A 14,511-nucleotide genomic window follows, 5' to 3' on the forward strand; every position below is an offset into this window, starting at 1 on the left:
TGTGTGTCTGAATGCCCTTTGTCCATCTCCTCCCACGGAGCCACGTTTCAGCAACTACACTTTTTCCAGAGCAGATTGAAATGACAGAAGATTGGCTGAACTTTGAGTGGAGAAGGGCTCTGCCTTTGCTCTTTAGCAAAGGGGTTGCCTAGAAGCTGTTGAGGCTCTTGAAGAAGACACAAGACTACACCTGCTGCCTTTAGCATAGATATGCCACACTGGAATGATCACAATTTCACAAGTGCCCTTGTGCTGATGTCTTAAATCTAGAGGAATTATGTTTGTTTAAAGTTTTTGTACCTTAGATACAGAATCTTAAATTATTTTTTTCCTGGTCCTACAGAGTTCTGTTTCTTCTTTGTGGAATTCTATTTTCTGAATTCAGGCATTTTCCAGTGCCTTCTTGAGTTTTCATTTTTACATTATCCAGAGCACCAAGACAATATCTTTTCCCTTCCAGTAAACAGTCTGGGATTTCTTATATTCCCAGATGTATTTTGTTAGTGCATTCCTTCCGTTCCTTGTAGAAAAATAAAGGACGGATTTTAATAGCTTTTTTTATTCCTGATAGATTGCATAGAATGAAACTCCATCTTTGTTGAAGAGAGGTGGAGTATTGTTTCAGCACTTCAGACATAAGGCTGTGTTTGGAAATTTGTCTGCTTAATTCACCACAAAAGAGACAGAGCCCAGTTTACTGGGACTAATGAAGCACTCAAAGAAAAATGCTGTCTTCTGAAAGCTGATGGTGGAGATTTTCCACAGCTTAAAAACTCCTACTTTGCACAAGTGTTACTGCAGTTCCTAATTTATGTTGCAGCCTCTCCATACCAAATGATTGTATATTATTCTGGATTTTTCTTTTGCCTTCCTACAGTTTTATAATATCAACAGTGTCTTGAAGATGAGCTGCATCAAATTAGCAGTCACAACTGTAAGGTTCCTGTCAAAAGACAAAAGGTTTTAAATTTTTGTTGAGTTCATTTCTGGAGCATGTCCGCTGTGCTTCATCATAGCTGGATCACAATATGACTTGTGCTATTTACGCCACTGATTTTTAGAAGTGCCTCCTCTTTGCTGGCCATGGAATTTCAGGCTTTTCTTGCTTGACTTGGAAATCAGATCCTCAACTGAAAAAAAGAAAATCATTCTTGCATACATTTTATTGCTTTGCAGTCCTTTTAAAGGACTGATAAATTCTTCTGGAAATCTCTTTCTGTTTTGACAGTCAGCTGCCATCTTTCAGTAAGTGGTTATGCTGGCTGCTCTTTTGTCATCCTGACAAAAGTAGTTAGGTTTTACACCAGTTTGTACCTCCTCTCCAGCTTTCCTTTTATTAGGTCTGTGTCCCACAGTACATTCCCCATATTTGTCCCTGTTCTGCTTGAATTAGATAGAGGTTGCCTTTAGAGTGACATCTTCTGTCACCTAGCAAGTTATAGGGTGCCAGATCATCTTTCTGCTGCAATGATACGTGATACTGCATCATCCTTTCCTATGCCATCAAGATAGGATTACAAGAAATCCAACTTTGAAATACTCCACTATAATCTAGAATATTATTCCAGTGAAAAAAACGGAATGATGACACTTTTGCTACCTCAATAAGCTTCCAGAAGACTTATGGTTTCTCCATTGCTGCAAACCAAATGGACTCATAGTCAGATCCAGCGGATCTCTAAAATGGTATGCTTACAGTCAGATAGAAATGTTCTCTCAAATACTGCCCTGTACAATGTCTCCTTGAAGTAGCTTACATTGAGAACTAGCATTTAGAAAGCTGAAATAAAATCTGGACTGAAGGCTCAGCGAGTATGTGTTTTTATGTGGGTTTTCCCACTCCCTGTGTTCTTAACTTGATTCGTTTTAGTTCTCTAGGTAACGATCTTCTAAGTGCCCATACCTCTGAAGTGGAACCAGAGGAAGGTGGATAAAATATCAGAACATTTTTCTATCCTAATATAAAATCAATTTTAACTTAAACAGAGTCATATATCCTCTATGTGTACCTGTGTTCTGTCTGTCTTCAGACTGAAACTTAGACCCTGCCCAATCAGTGCAGCGGTCCACAGGGCACACATGTTAAATAGTACCTTCAGAGACATACTTCAGATAACAGAAACATGCCTATCATGCTGAGCAAGGTAAATTAACCTTTGGCTGAATGGTAAAGCCGGTTTAGTTGATAGATATCCCAATGCTAACCTCTAGTGCTTCAGGAAAACCCAACCATTGGCGTCAAGAGGTTATTGATAACTGTGGAGTTCTCAACATAGCTTGATTTATTCTGTTTTTTTAAATGTATTTAGCCCTGAGTTGAAATCAATTCCCGAAGGATCAGGAGTGGCGGACCCATCTGTCGTTCCTTCGCCAAAGCCCGTTGAGGCCAAGGAAGAATCCACTTGCGACCTGAAGGCTGAGATTCCAGAAGCCAAGAGTGAACACTCAGGCATTGAAAGAATTGCGTGTGAAGCAGTTTCAGAACCATTGAAGACTGAAATGCCAGAAGAAAACACTGGAACTGGAGCAGCAGACGCACCTGATCTACCAGTTAATTTGCCGTCATCTGAAGTAAAGTCTGAAGAAGTCCTTGCTTTACCATCCGGCACAGAGAAGGAAGAAAAGGTCACAGCAGACTCTAATGCTGAGTTGCAGGGAAATGCAGCCACATCTGCAGGAGAGAACACAAGTGAAGAATTAGCCACACCTGCTGGCAAACCATCAGAAGAATTATCAAGTGCGGCTCAGAAGGAAAGCATTGGGGCAGGCTCTCCTGTGACGATGGAAGGAGAAACTACACATGCTGGTGGTCTTGAGACAGTTCCTCTGGTATCTACTGAAACTCCTGCAGAGGAACTGTCAGGTGGTGACCAGCTATCAGAAAACAAGGCGATAACTAAAGAAGCAGAAAGTACTGAAGCATCAATAGATTCATCAGAAACTGCTGTCGCTGAGGGTGAAACAGTGCTAGATAAGGAAACTGAGAACAATTTTTCTACAACTGAACAGCCCATGGAGGTGGAATCTGGCGCAGTCATGGTGGAAATGAAGGAAGACACAAAGGAGAAGCTTGAATTACAGTTGGCCAAGACAGAAGCAACTGTAGACAAGCAAACCGAAGATCTGGCATCAAATAATGAAACTGTGAAGGAGGAGAAACCTGAAAAGAATGTGAAAGAAGAGAGTCCAGAACAAGTTCTGCCCAAGGGAGAGCTGAGCAAAGGGCCAGGACAAACTGAAACGGATGAATCTTGTAAACCTACTATGCTCACAGCAGAATCGGGACCCAGCGTGGAAGCTACCTCTGCTTGTAAAACTATCCTAAAGTCTCTGATCTCTGTACCAAATGTACCAAGGACAAGAGCTTCAACACGAAGAAAAGATGAACAGAAGCCTGCCGTAAAGCCAGGGACCAGGAACCAGGCAACTGCTGAGAAGAAACCGGTGTCAAAAAAAACAAGTCAGGAAAGGTCTACAAACAGCAGATCAGATTTGCCGGATAGCAGTAAATCTAAGCTGAGCACAAGTTCTGTTGTAACTGTTGTTCAGTTAGGGAATGGGAAGACTTCTTCGCAGCAAGAGAAGGATGCCCAAGTGGAAACTAAGGGCATCCCCAAGCAGACCCGAGAGCGAGAGAATAGATCCTCCAGCCTGAAGCGAGACAGCAGCAGCAATAAGGTGAGGAGGGCAAAAGCACTGGCTCATAACTAACCTTGATGCTTCTTCCAGATCTTGAAACAAAGGTACAGGGATAGCCTGTGCTGGGCCCCTTTCCCTATCCTGTAAGCTGCTGCATCAAGTGGGGTCAGTAACCGCACTGGCGCCATGCAGTTGCTTCAGGTACCAGGGACGCACAGGTTCCAAAGGTTTTACCCAGATAAATCTGAAGGTTGGTAGCTGCTGCTGGGTAATCTGAGGGTGGCGTGGCACTTCTTCGCGGTGGAGTTTGGAATGGGCAAGTATTGTTCATTCTGTCTCTTGCTGTCGCTGTCTCCTCTGTTGTGAGGTGATGCCTCCTGTCTTGAATCCTGGCCACTGTACATGTACGGCTGCTGAAAAGAAGTAGGTTATCCACAGTTGTTGCTGATGCTTTCAATACCCGGATCTTTAAAACGATGGGCGTTGTTCTCAACTTGCATAGCATTGCAGTCAGTTCCCTCTTAGTTTAAAGTGGGACATCATGTGCTTGCTAGAATACTACTATTAATTTTTCCTCCTCATTTTGGAAACTTTTTTTCTTCCAGGTATCTACGGGAAGAAATACTAGAAGTTCTAAAAGCGTCACAAAACCCAAAGAGGTAAGAAAGCAAACAATGAGCGAGTTTTGCATTCGAGAGCATTTCAAGGAGCATTTCTAGAATAATGGAGGGCATAGTGATTGATTTTTTTTCTTTTTTGGATTTTATTGTAACTTTGATGTATTTTACTGTTGTAACCTGCCCAGATTCTCCGTGATAGGGCGGGCTACAAATAAATCTATTATTATTATCAATAGTTTTCCATAGGGATTTTTTCAAAGGGAGCTCTTTTGTATCTATTTTTGTGAGAAGAAACGCAATGGGGGTGTATATGTGTGTGAGTAAACAGTCCTGGAAGGGATAAACCAGGAATAAGAGACTGCAGAAGGGATAGGGAGTATTCTCCTCTTCCCCGCAGAAGGCTGTTCCATTGTGTTTTGGCATCTGGTAAGTGATGTAACATCACTCTCAGCTGCTATTTTGTGAGTAGGTGAATATTTCAGATTTTTAATGGGTTGAGTTGCTCTGAAGAGCGTAGGGGAAAGCAGACTTGCACATTTGCAGCAGTATTTGGATGCTTTTGGCTGATTTTTATGTGAAATTGCCTGAAACATGACACAGTTTTTTAAATGGGGCGATTGCGAGTGCTCCAAGTGCCCAAGTACACATGCGGCCCACCAGGTGTACTTGGCCCACTCTTGTAGTACCAAGCAGCCAAATAAGGTTTCTTGGGTCCTGGAATATATATATATATATATATATATATATATATGTATCTCCTAGATTTTCTTATTGAAGGGCAACAAGGTGAATGGTATTTGGTTTGTCTTGTGTGTAATGTGATAGGAAAAAAGTGAACCAGCTATACAGTTATTACGATCAGGGAGCAAGAAAAATTAGAAATTCTGGTTTTCCATTAGACAAGGAGATGATGATGATGATGATGATGATGATGATGATAATAGGTAAAGGAGAGATGGGAGACTGGTGATCTTCCAGATGTTGCTGGACTGTAGCTACTATGATCCCTCAATGTTGACGATGCAGGCTGGGCCAATGGGACTTCACAGTCCAACAACATTTGGAGGACCAGACTTACTCTTCCCTGTCACAAAGTGCAGAGGACCCCTGTTCCTACATGATACAGTCAGAGTACTTTAGAGCATGTCTTTACAACCATGGTAGCTTTCTCTTTCCTGCTAGTTGTCTTGTCTTGCGCTTCACTTTGGCCGTCCCTCTGGCTTTTGATAGAACCCTGACTTTGTTTTCCCTGTTTTGTAGGAAGAAGAGCTTTCTCCGTTTAATTTGGATGAGTTTGTCACAATGGATGAAGTTACAGATGAAGTGGAGTCTCCGTCTCAGCCTAGGAGAAACCCTGTGAGAGGCAAAAGGAAAGATCTGACAAGGAAGAATCCCTCTTATGAACCCAGTTCTAAGAGAAAGAAGGACAAAGACTCTGAAGCCCGTGTGGTTGAGAGTGAGGTCTCCTTTGTCACGCTGGATGAAATTGGTGAAGACGAGGGTGAGATGGTCCAGGAAGAACCATCTTTGGAAACCATGCCTGATCCTCAGGCATTGGTCACTGTGGATGAAGTGAATGAGGAAGAGGAGCTGATTGATGAAGTGATCAGAGATCCCCAGTCACTTGTTACTTTGGATGAGATATCTGAACAGGATGACCTGGTGGTTCATGAGGCTGTTAAGGATGCCTTTGTGTCAGAATCTAGCGAGCCTGATCTTAAAGCAGAGCCTTTAGTAACTGTGGATGAAATTGGAGAGGTGGAAGTGCTCCCTTTAAATGAGCCTTCCGGTTTCAAGGATGATGAGATCTTAAAACCTGGGGAACATGAGAAACAGGTTGTAGAAGATCCAGTGGATTTCCTGTCTTCCCAGATGCCTGAAGATCCCAGCACTCTTGTGACAGTGGATGAGATCCACGAAGATAGTGATGACCAGCCATTAGTGACTTTGGATGAAGTGACAGAAGATGATGAAGACTACCTGGATGATTTCAATCGCTTGAAGGAGGAACTTAACTTTGTTACAGTCGATGAAGTTGGCACTGAAGATGAGGAAGAGGAAACAGATGACATCTCTACTGACCGAAATGTAGAAGAGTCAGTTTCCCAAACAGTGCCAGAAGAAGAAGAGACTGAAGTACCAGTTGATGAACCAGCAAGAGACGTGGAGTCTTGTCCCACATTGAACGAAAACAGAATTCAAGATGGTGGCCTTTTAGAAGCGCATGGTGAAGAGGCAGTGCATGGTCCAGATAAACCGCTTGAAGGAAAAGAGGCACCTGAGGTTCCGACAGAAGATCCTGAAAAAGAGAGCCTTGCTGCAGAGGCTGCAGATACAGAGAGGCAGGAAACCACTTTCGTAGAAAAAGGAAAGGACGAAGGGGGAGAAGATCTGGAGAAGACAAGCAAGATGCTTGAAGCAGACACAAGTTCTGAGCAGCCATTGGCAGGTAGGATGTGAACTGATTTTAAGAGGAGCCAGCGATTTGAGAAGGTGAACAGCATCTGGTCAGAAAATGCACACACACACATATTCTTTTATTCAACCGTCTAGTTGGGCACCCAGGCACCGATTCTTAATCTTACATGATGCCACTGCTTGGTGGATGGCAGTTGTGAGAGAGGCAAAGCTGCTCAGGGGTGCTGATGGTGACCCTGTTTTCTTTCTCTCTGTGTCCTGCAACCTGGTAGAATGGCTATTTAGGCAAGCGTATATAAAAGGAGTAAAGGATCTTTCTGGCCAGTGAGGTATTCACACGATTGCAGTTAAGGCAGCAGGTTGGTGTCCTGATTAGAGAGTTGCCTCAGGGCAGGGCAGGGGACACCCAGGTTGAAATCTATCCTCAGCCATGAATCTCCTCATCAGATGACTTTGGTCCATCTGCTCGCTCTCTCTCCCAGCCCAGCCTCCATCTCACAGGGTCATTGGGATTTTAAAGTGAAGAGGGGTAGAAGGGGCTGTGTGTGGTCCTTTGAGCTTCTTGGCAAAGCAGCAGAAAGGAAATGTCAAAATATTGACATTCTTCCTCAGTCAGTGCAAAGCGAAGTAATGGGATTGGCGGCACAGAGACCCGTTGCCCTGCAATTCGATGCTGTTTATTTCGACTGGTCTGAGGGAGGGAAAAGTCATCCCTCGTGTTGGCTGACCAACATCCTTCTCACAAGAGTTGCTAAGGATCAAACCTGGGGTCTTCTACATACAGAGCGAGAGAGTGGCCCCTGAGTTACAGCCAGAAGTGAGGACTAAGGCTGCGATTTGACTGACCATCTTGACTGTATTGCGTAGCTGTATGTAATCATATAACCCACTTACACAGTCCTATTCATATATATGTAACTAAACGAATGAGACTTAACATAGTATGCTGTCCAACTATCAGTTCATAGTATTCAGGCATTACATAAACTTGTACTTACCAAGTATTGTACCCATATCAGGGAATGCATTGTTGTTACATGCCAGTCATTTGCAACTTAAAGCGCCTGTCATGTTTCGTCAGAGTGGGTTTGCCATTGCCATCCTCTGAGGCTGAGAGAGTGTGATTTGCCCAAGGTCACCCAGCAGATTTCCATGGCTGCGGGGGGATTTGAACCCTGGTCTCCAGAACTGTTGTCCAACGCTTCTTGTCAAACCACTACACCACGCCATACTACACCACACATTGTGTGAAAATAAAAAAGAAAATAATGTACATTTTCCCCTTTAAAGCAAAATACTTCTCTAAGATGTGGGGGAGAAAAGAGTCTTCTTCAGTTTTGGCTAACGGCCATCCTTTTTAACAAGAAGTGTCAAGGGTCAAACCTGGGGCCATTGTGCAGAAAGCATAGGATGGGCCTTTCCCTTGTTTCTGAGCAGGAGCTTTCTGTAGTCATTGAGTAAGTCATTGCTCCTTCACCACTTAAGCCAAAATGCATGAGCTGAATCCAGTTGTTAGTGCCAACTAGAGTAGACCCATTAAGTCAGTGGTGATTAAATCTGTGGTCACATACATAGATGGTTAGTTTAGATGTCACTAGTTAGATGTCTGGGTGTTATTAGGTGTTTACATGTCACTACCAATTGGCTCTCCTTCTGGGTCCTCTCAGCATACTCCCTTTTTCTTTGCTTGCTTGGAATGTTCCCAAGGTAGGGATGAGATTGAGAACTGTGTATCATGAGAGTAGAATGCAGTGACAAGTCTAAACTAGCAGGATTTTCTGAACAGAATCGGTTTGCTTAATAGAGAATTTGGAAAACAGTTTGATGTTGGGAAGACAAATGTCTCAAGCCTCCTCTTCTGCATAGAACAAACATTTTAGTTCTTAAGCTGTTTTTTGTTTGATATTCACCACTCCTTACTGATGAAGTATGTTTTGTAGTGCACCTAAAGTTTAAATCTTAAAAAAAAGCAACCAAACCATCTGAGCTTTCTGTTGAAACAGAGGTGGAGAGCCATGAAGAGAGTGCCATACCTGAAGCAGCTGAAATGGAAGTTGAGGGAAGCTCAGTATCCACTCAGGAGGAGGAGAAAACAGGAAAGGGTGTGCAGACATCTTCCACAGACCTGTGTGTTTCCATGGAAGACAGTAAAACAACAGTCGCTGAAGAACCGGATGCAAGAGCTGAATTGCCCCCTCAGAATCCTGACCAGCTTCCTGAAGCCACTTTGGAAAGCAGCAGTGAAACACCACCAGCTCAGACCTCTGAAAAGCCTGAGAAAGGTAGGATCCAGAAATAGAGACGTATCAGTTTGTACAGTTGGCCCTCCACATTTGCGGCTTTGACTTTTGTGGATTTGATTATTCACCAGTTTGATTAATATGTTCTCTCTAGGAATCTCTAGGTCCTCCAACATGACTTTGCCAGAAGTTGACCATAGAGTCACACTGGAGGACCTAGAGATCCCTAGAGAAAATACTTCTTTAGGCATTTGTAGGTCCTCTAATGCATTCAGGCTCAGTTCTTCATATCTGAAGTTCGTGTGTGTGTGTGAGAGAGAGAGAGAGAGAGAGGTTGGGAGGCAGGCAGAGATGAGAATTGTTGTATACTTTATGGGATTGTTGTAAGGATGTCAGCTGTGTCTTGTATCTGAAGATGTCTGAGTGCCTGAGGGAACTGTACAGATGATGAAGATGGTGTTGGTTGGTTATGGCACTGCAGTCCCATAGGTTTACTTACTACATTTATATCCTGCTTTTTACTAAGGATAGTCAAGACAGTTGTCAAGAATAAAATACAGCTAAAATACAAAATTAAAATTAAAACTACCAGGTTGCTACGCATATGATGGTAGTCTTGGATTCCCATTTAGAGTCGGGAAGACCTAAGTGTATCAATTTTCTTGTAGGTCAGAAGCTCACACTTATGGGGTTTTGGTTTGGGAGAGGGGTTACTGCTTGTATACATCTGCATTCAAATAGGCTAACTACCCTGCAGATGTTCAGGCTGTGAACTCACTCATGGGTTGTGTGTGAACAGTAATGGCATGTTCCCATGCGCATGTTGCAGTAGGGGGTTTAAATGCCAGAATAGATGTTAAGTGTCCTTTGTGCCAAGATCCAGTTGGTGGATCTTGGGGTGCTAGTCAATCCCACAAGCTGTGTTGGTTAAGACTCAAATACGTAGCTGTTGTTATGTGCCTTCAAGTCACTTCCAATTTAAGGCAACCCTATCATAGTAGTTTTCTTGCCAACCTTTGGTCTGAGATGGTTTTGCTTTTGCCTTCCTCTGAGGCTGAGAGAGTGTGACTTTGCTTAAGGTCACCCAGTGGGTTTTCAGGGCTGGGGGGATTTGAACCCTGGTCCCCTGGAGTTCTAGTCCAGCACTTAAACTACTATACCACATTGACTCCTGCAGCCTCAAATACATGTACTAATGAAAATGGCTTCTTTGATAGATTTGACTGAATCGGGAGGTGAAGAGCCAGAGGCTAAACGGAGAAAAGCAGATTCTTCGGAGAAGCCCAAGTCCACAAGCCAGCTGAAAGGTAAAACTCGAGAGCCTCCCCTTCAACATTTCATGACACAAACCAAAAAACCTTTGCACCACCCACCCCCAGTTGTGTTGATCTGATTTTTCATCCAAGGAAGTAATAGCCTGGGGAATACTGTAAACTGTCTTCACGTTTGGACTCTGGCAGAGCATGAAATTGGTATTATCGCTGACGTCATTTAAACAGGCTGTGTGTTGTTTGCAAGGTGCCCCATGGATACAGCCTCAGACATCTGTAACCCTGACTTCATTGAGAAGATGTGTAAAGGGATCAGGAAGTGACTTAACGTTGGCCAGTCTTGTCTGACTTCCTTAAAGCTCAGTTCCATGTAACAGGTGGGAGCGGCCTGTTACTTTTCACGTAGAGCAGAGGAAGCAAGCCATGTTTTTTCAGACTTCCAGCAGGCATTTTGGAAGGTTTGCCCTCATCTCAGGTCTGTCTGCATGCCAGCCAGCCATTGAGGATGTCTGGGATTTGGAAACCTCACTCTTCAATAGATTTTGCAGTGTGCAGAAATATGTCTGATCCAGGTTACATATAAAAGACCCACCCTGTTTTAAGCCTTGCTGCCTTATTCTGAGGATGCCAGTCCATTCCTGGGTGCTCTTTCACACCAAAGTGAGAGGCAGCCCCTGTTGCCCAGGAAAACTGCATAAGGCTAGAGCAGGATGGACAGACCCACAACTCACATCAGTTCTAGCCAGCAGTTAAGGAATGATGGGAGTTGCACTCCAGCAGCATCCACCCCTAGTCCTAAAGTGACCTTGTAGTTGTAAAGAGACTAACCTGGTTGTGGTGTCTTCACATACTATGTGTATATGCATTTGTTCACTGATGCATCTTTCCCTTGACTTATTTGCTTGTTTGTTTATTTATTTAGGTTTAGACTTCCTTGTTCCAAAGGCTGGCTTTTTCTGTCAAATCTGTACCTGTTTCTGTGTGGATGAAGCATCTATGAAAACACATTGTCAGTCTGAGGCTCACCAGAAAAATATGGAGGTAGTCCTTTTTTTTTACTTTCCCTCTGCAGTCTTCAATAATGAGAATTATAATTCTTAAAATACTGTTGGCTTCTTGCTTTTTGAACCAGGTCAGAGAACTGCAGAGAGCTTATCAGGGCCTAAGTGTCTTTGCATCATCTAAAGACCTGGTGCTGGTAACTGGACCCTTACAAAACGGATGCCATTGCCGTCTTCTGGGGGGCTGTGTCCCAAGTGCTTGGGTTTTGTGGCATTTATTAATTTGATCCCTGTGTCAGATTATGGTGGCAGTTATCTCCTCTGCTAATCTCATATGTACTTTTGCACCTGCCTATCCAACTCACTTGTATTTATTAATTTAGCAAATTTATCAACTACTGAAGGGTGGGATGGCCAGCTAATTTGAATGCTGTCGGGTCAGATTTCCTGCATTAGCAGAGATTGGAGTTGTGCAGATTCCCCAGCTCTTTCTATTCTGTGTACTTAAAAAGTACTATGAATGCAGAACCACAAAATGGTTCCAGTGGGTTGGGACTATCCCCCCTCCCTCCGCCCATCCCTTGTGTGTCCATTCTCATTCATTCATTCACTCTCTTCCTGAGAACACACAGATGGAATACACAAGTAAAATTGGCCCTCCATATCCACGGATTCTTTATCCGTGGATTCAAGCATCCACAGCTTGAAAATATTTTAAAAATATATAAACTCCAAAAAGCAAACCTTACTTTTGACATTTTGCATAAGGGCAACCATTTTACTATATCATAGTATTTAATGGGACTTGAAAATCCACGGAAGGTCCTTGAACCAAACCCCAGCGGATACCAAGGGCCCACTGTCCACAAAAGTTGGGGACAGAAAAGAAGGAAAAGGTTTGAAAGAGAAAACAGATGGGAAAGAAAAAGCGAGGGAACGGAGTGAAGAAACAGTGAAAGTGGGGAACACAAACAGAAAATGGAGGAAGAGTATAGAGGGAGAGAGAGACATAAAATTAGGGGGGGGGGAGGAAAAAGTGCATGAAAGGAAGCACATATATGGGCAGCAGTTGTACCTCCAGACAAGGGAATGTAGTGATTTTGAGGCTCCTCTGCCCTTCTCAAAACAGCCATCTCCACAAGGCCCTTGTTGCCTCTATGATCTGTGGGGAGGTAGCTTTAGCAAGACATGTTTTAGTTTTCCCTTTCCCAGTAAATTTAGGGTTATCTCAGTCCATTTAGACTGGGGTTGTAGTGTAGGAGGGAAAGTTTCCCTGCTGGAAAATGTCTGACTTGTTGGAAGGCTCCCCTTTTCTCCCAAGTTCATACTGTCCAGTTTCTGCCTCGTCATAAAGTGACACTCCCAGGGCACTACTCCAGAAGCCCATGGTTGTGTCTTTGCAATGGGAGGCTGGAGAAAGTGGAACTAGAACAACAAAACAAATGCAGCACTAAAGCTCTTTCCCCATGCCCAAAACAATTGTGTAAGAAATCTGTCACATTTCCTGCCAACGTTTCTGTGTCTTTTCTGCAGAAATTCATGAAGAGTGAAGCTGTGGAGGAGGAGAAGAAAGAAGGTGAAGAAGAAGCTGGAAAGCAGAGTTCTGTGTGACACTGGGAGGGGAAGAGCCTCTCCAGATACTCTTTAGGGTCCAGTCAGTTCCATGTTTTAATTTTGTACCTTTTGCAGGCTGTTGTGTTGTATACACTTTTGTTCCTTACAGATGAAAGCATACAAATTGTGTGAGATGAATTTCGGTTGCTCTTTGCAATGATGCTGGAAGTGTTTTAAGTAAATGTTCTTATTGTATAGTCTACTCACCTGTCTGTGGCTTTTTTCCCCCACACTGGGAGTTCTGGTCATGTTTGTAGGCTCTGTTTTGAATCCAGAAGAATTGTGGTATTGCTGTTCCCCAGGGAGGTGCATTATGCTCACCCTTTATAGCACTAATCTTCTAAAAGGAAATATATTAACCGAAATGCTAGGGTCCTGAGAAGGCAACCACAATTGTACTCAGTGGGGGAATTAACTTAGTTCATAGAATTGAGATTTTTGTCTATGATAGTCCTAATGAGGAGTCTTTACTCAGGACAGGAGGCCACTGTCAGGACAGAAGACGGAGAAACAGAATGGTTCCCAATTGGCAAAGAGGTCAGGCAAGGCTGCATCCTCTCATCCTATCTGTTGTATGAGAACATATTGTAAGAAAAGCAGGATTGGAAATAATAATAATAATAATAATAATAATAATAATAATAATAATAATAATAGTTTGTTCTTATATATCGCTATTCCTTATACAAGATCATAGCGGTGTACAGTTAAAAACAACGTTAAAACAGGAAGAATAACGATAAAAACATCAATATCAACATCTAAGACCATATAAAAACATCAATTCCCGCAAAATACCAAATCAATAAAACAACAGAATAATGCAACTCAAGCTCGTTGGGGGAAAGCTTGGCGGAAGAGGAAAGTTTTTAGCATCCTCTTAAATCCCTCAAGGGAAGTGACGGTGCGGAGCTCGACGGGCAGGGTATTCCATAGTCTAGAGGCTGAGGTAGAAAATGCCCTCTGTGTTGCACTATAATGTGCACTCGGAATAGACAGAAGATGTTTCCCGCCCGACCTGAGTGTGCGGGGAAGATTATACGGGGAGAGGCGGTCCTCCAAGTACCCTGGGCCCAAGCCATTTAGGGCTTTATAGGTAATAACCAACACCTTGTATTGCGCTTGGCAGCGAATGGGCAGCCAGTGGAGGTCTTTCAACACAGGTGTTATATGACTGGCCCTGGGGCATCCAGTGACCAGTCTAGCAGCCATATTCTGCACCAATTGTAGCTTCCGAGTTTGGTACAAGGGTTGCCCCATGTAGAGCACATTACAGAAATCCAAACGAGAGGTTACCAGAGCATGTACCACGGTTTCAAGGTCAGCCCGGCCCAGGTAGGGACGCAGCTGGCGTATCAGCCGAAGCTGATAACAGGAGCTCCTGACCGTCGCGTCCACCTGGGATGTAAAGTGGAGCGACGAGTCCAGAAGTACCCCCAGACTCTGAACTGTGTCCTTCACGGGGAGCGTGACCCCATTCAGGACAGGTGGAAACAATTTCCTTCCCCGGACCAGGAGAACCTATCACCAGTACTTCCGTTTTCTCCGGATTCAAACTGAGTCTGTTTTCCCTCATCCAGCCCATTACTGACTCCAAGCAGGCATTTAGAGGAGAGATGCCATCCTTGGTCACTGCATCAGTCAGAGACACAGAGAAGACTATTTGGGTGTCATCAGCGTACTGATAACACCGCGCCCCGTGTCTCCG

General features: G+C 43.6%; 1 protein-coding gene across 2 annotated transcripts in view; it reads left to right on the forward strand.

Annotated features, from left to right (window-relative positions):
* Window positions 1-13,005, forward strand: part of ZNF638 (zinc finger protein 638) — a 65,492-nt gene extending 52,487 nt beyond the window's left edge. For both annotated transcript variants that reach the window (XM_089526447.1, XM_089526449.1), the window contains exons 19-25: window positions 2,310-3,678; window positions 4,245-4,298; window positions 5,520-6,708; window positions 8,681-8,959; window positions 10,135-10,224; window positions 11,111-11,229; window positions 12,723-13,005. In XM_089526447.1, coding sequence (XP_089382573.1) covers window positions 2,310-3,678; window positions 4,245-4,298; window positions 5,520-6,708; window positions 8,681-8,959; window positions 10,135-10,224; window positions 11,111-11,229; window positions 12,723-12,800 — 3,178 coding nt within the window. In that variant the 3' untranslated portion in view covers window positions 12,801-13,005. The remainder of the gene's footprint in view (window positions 1-2,309; window positions 3,679-4,244; window positions 4,299-5,519; window positions 6,709-8,680; window positions 8,960-10,134; window positions 10,225-11,110; window positions 11,230-12,722) is intronic.
* Window positions 13,006-14,511: the final 1,506 nt, after the last annotated feature.

Source organism: Sceloporus occidentalis, unplaced genomic scaffold, assembly GCF_023333645.1.
Source record: "Sceloporus occidentalis isolate IW3139 unplaced genomic scaffold, rSceOcc1.0.p SCAF_5, whole genome shotgun sequence".
NCBI classification, from domain to species: Eukaryota; Metazoa; Chordata; class Lepidosauria; order Squamata; family Phrynosomatidae; genus Sceloporus; species Sceloporus occidentalis.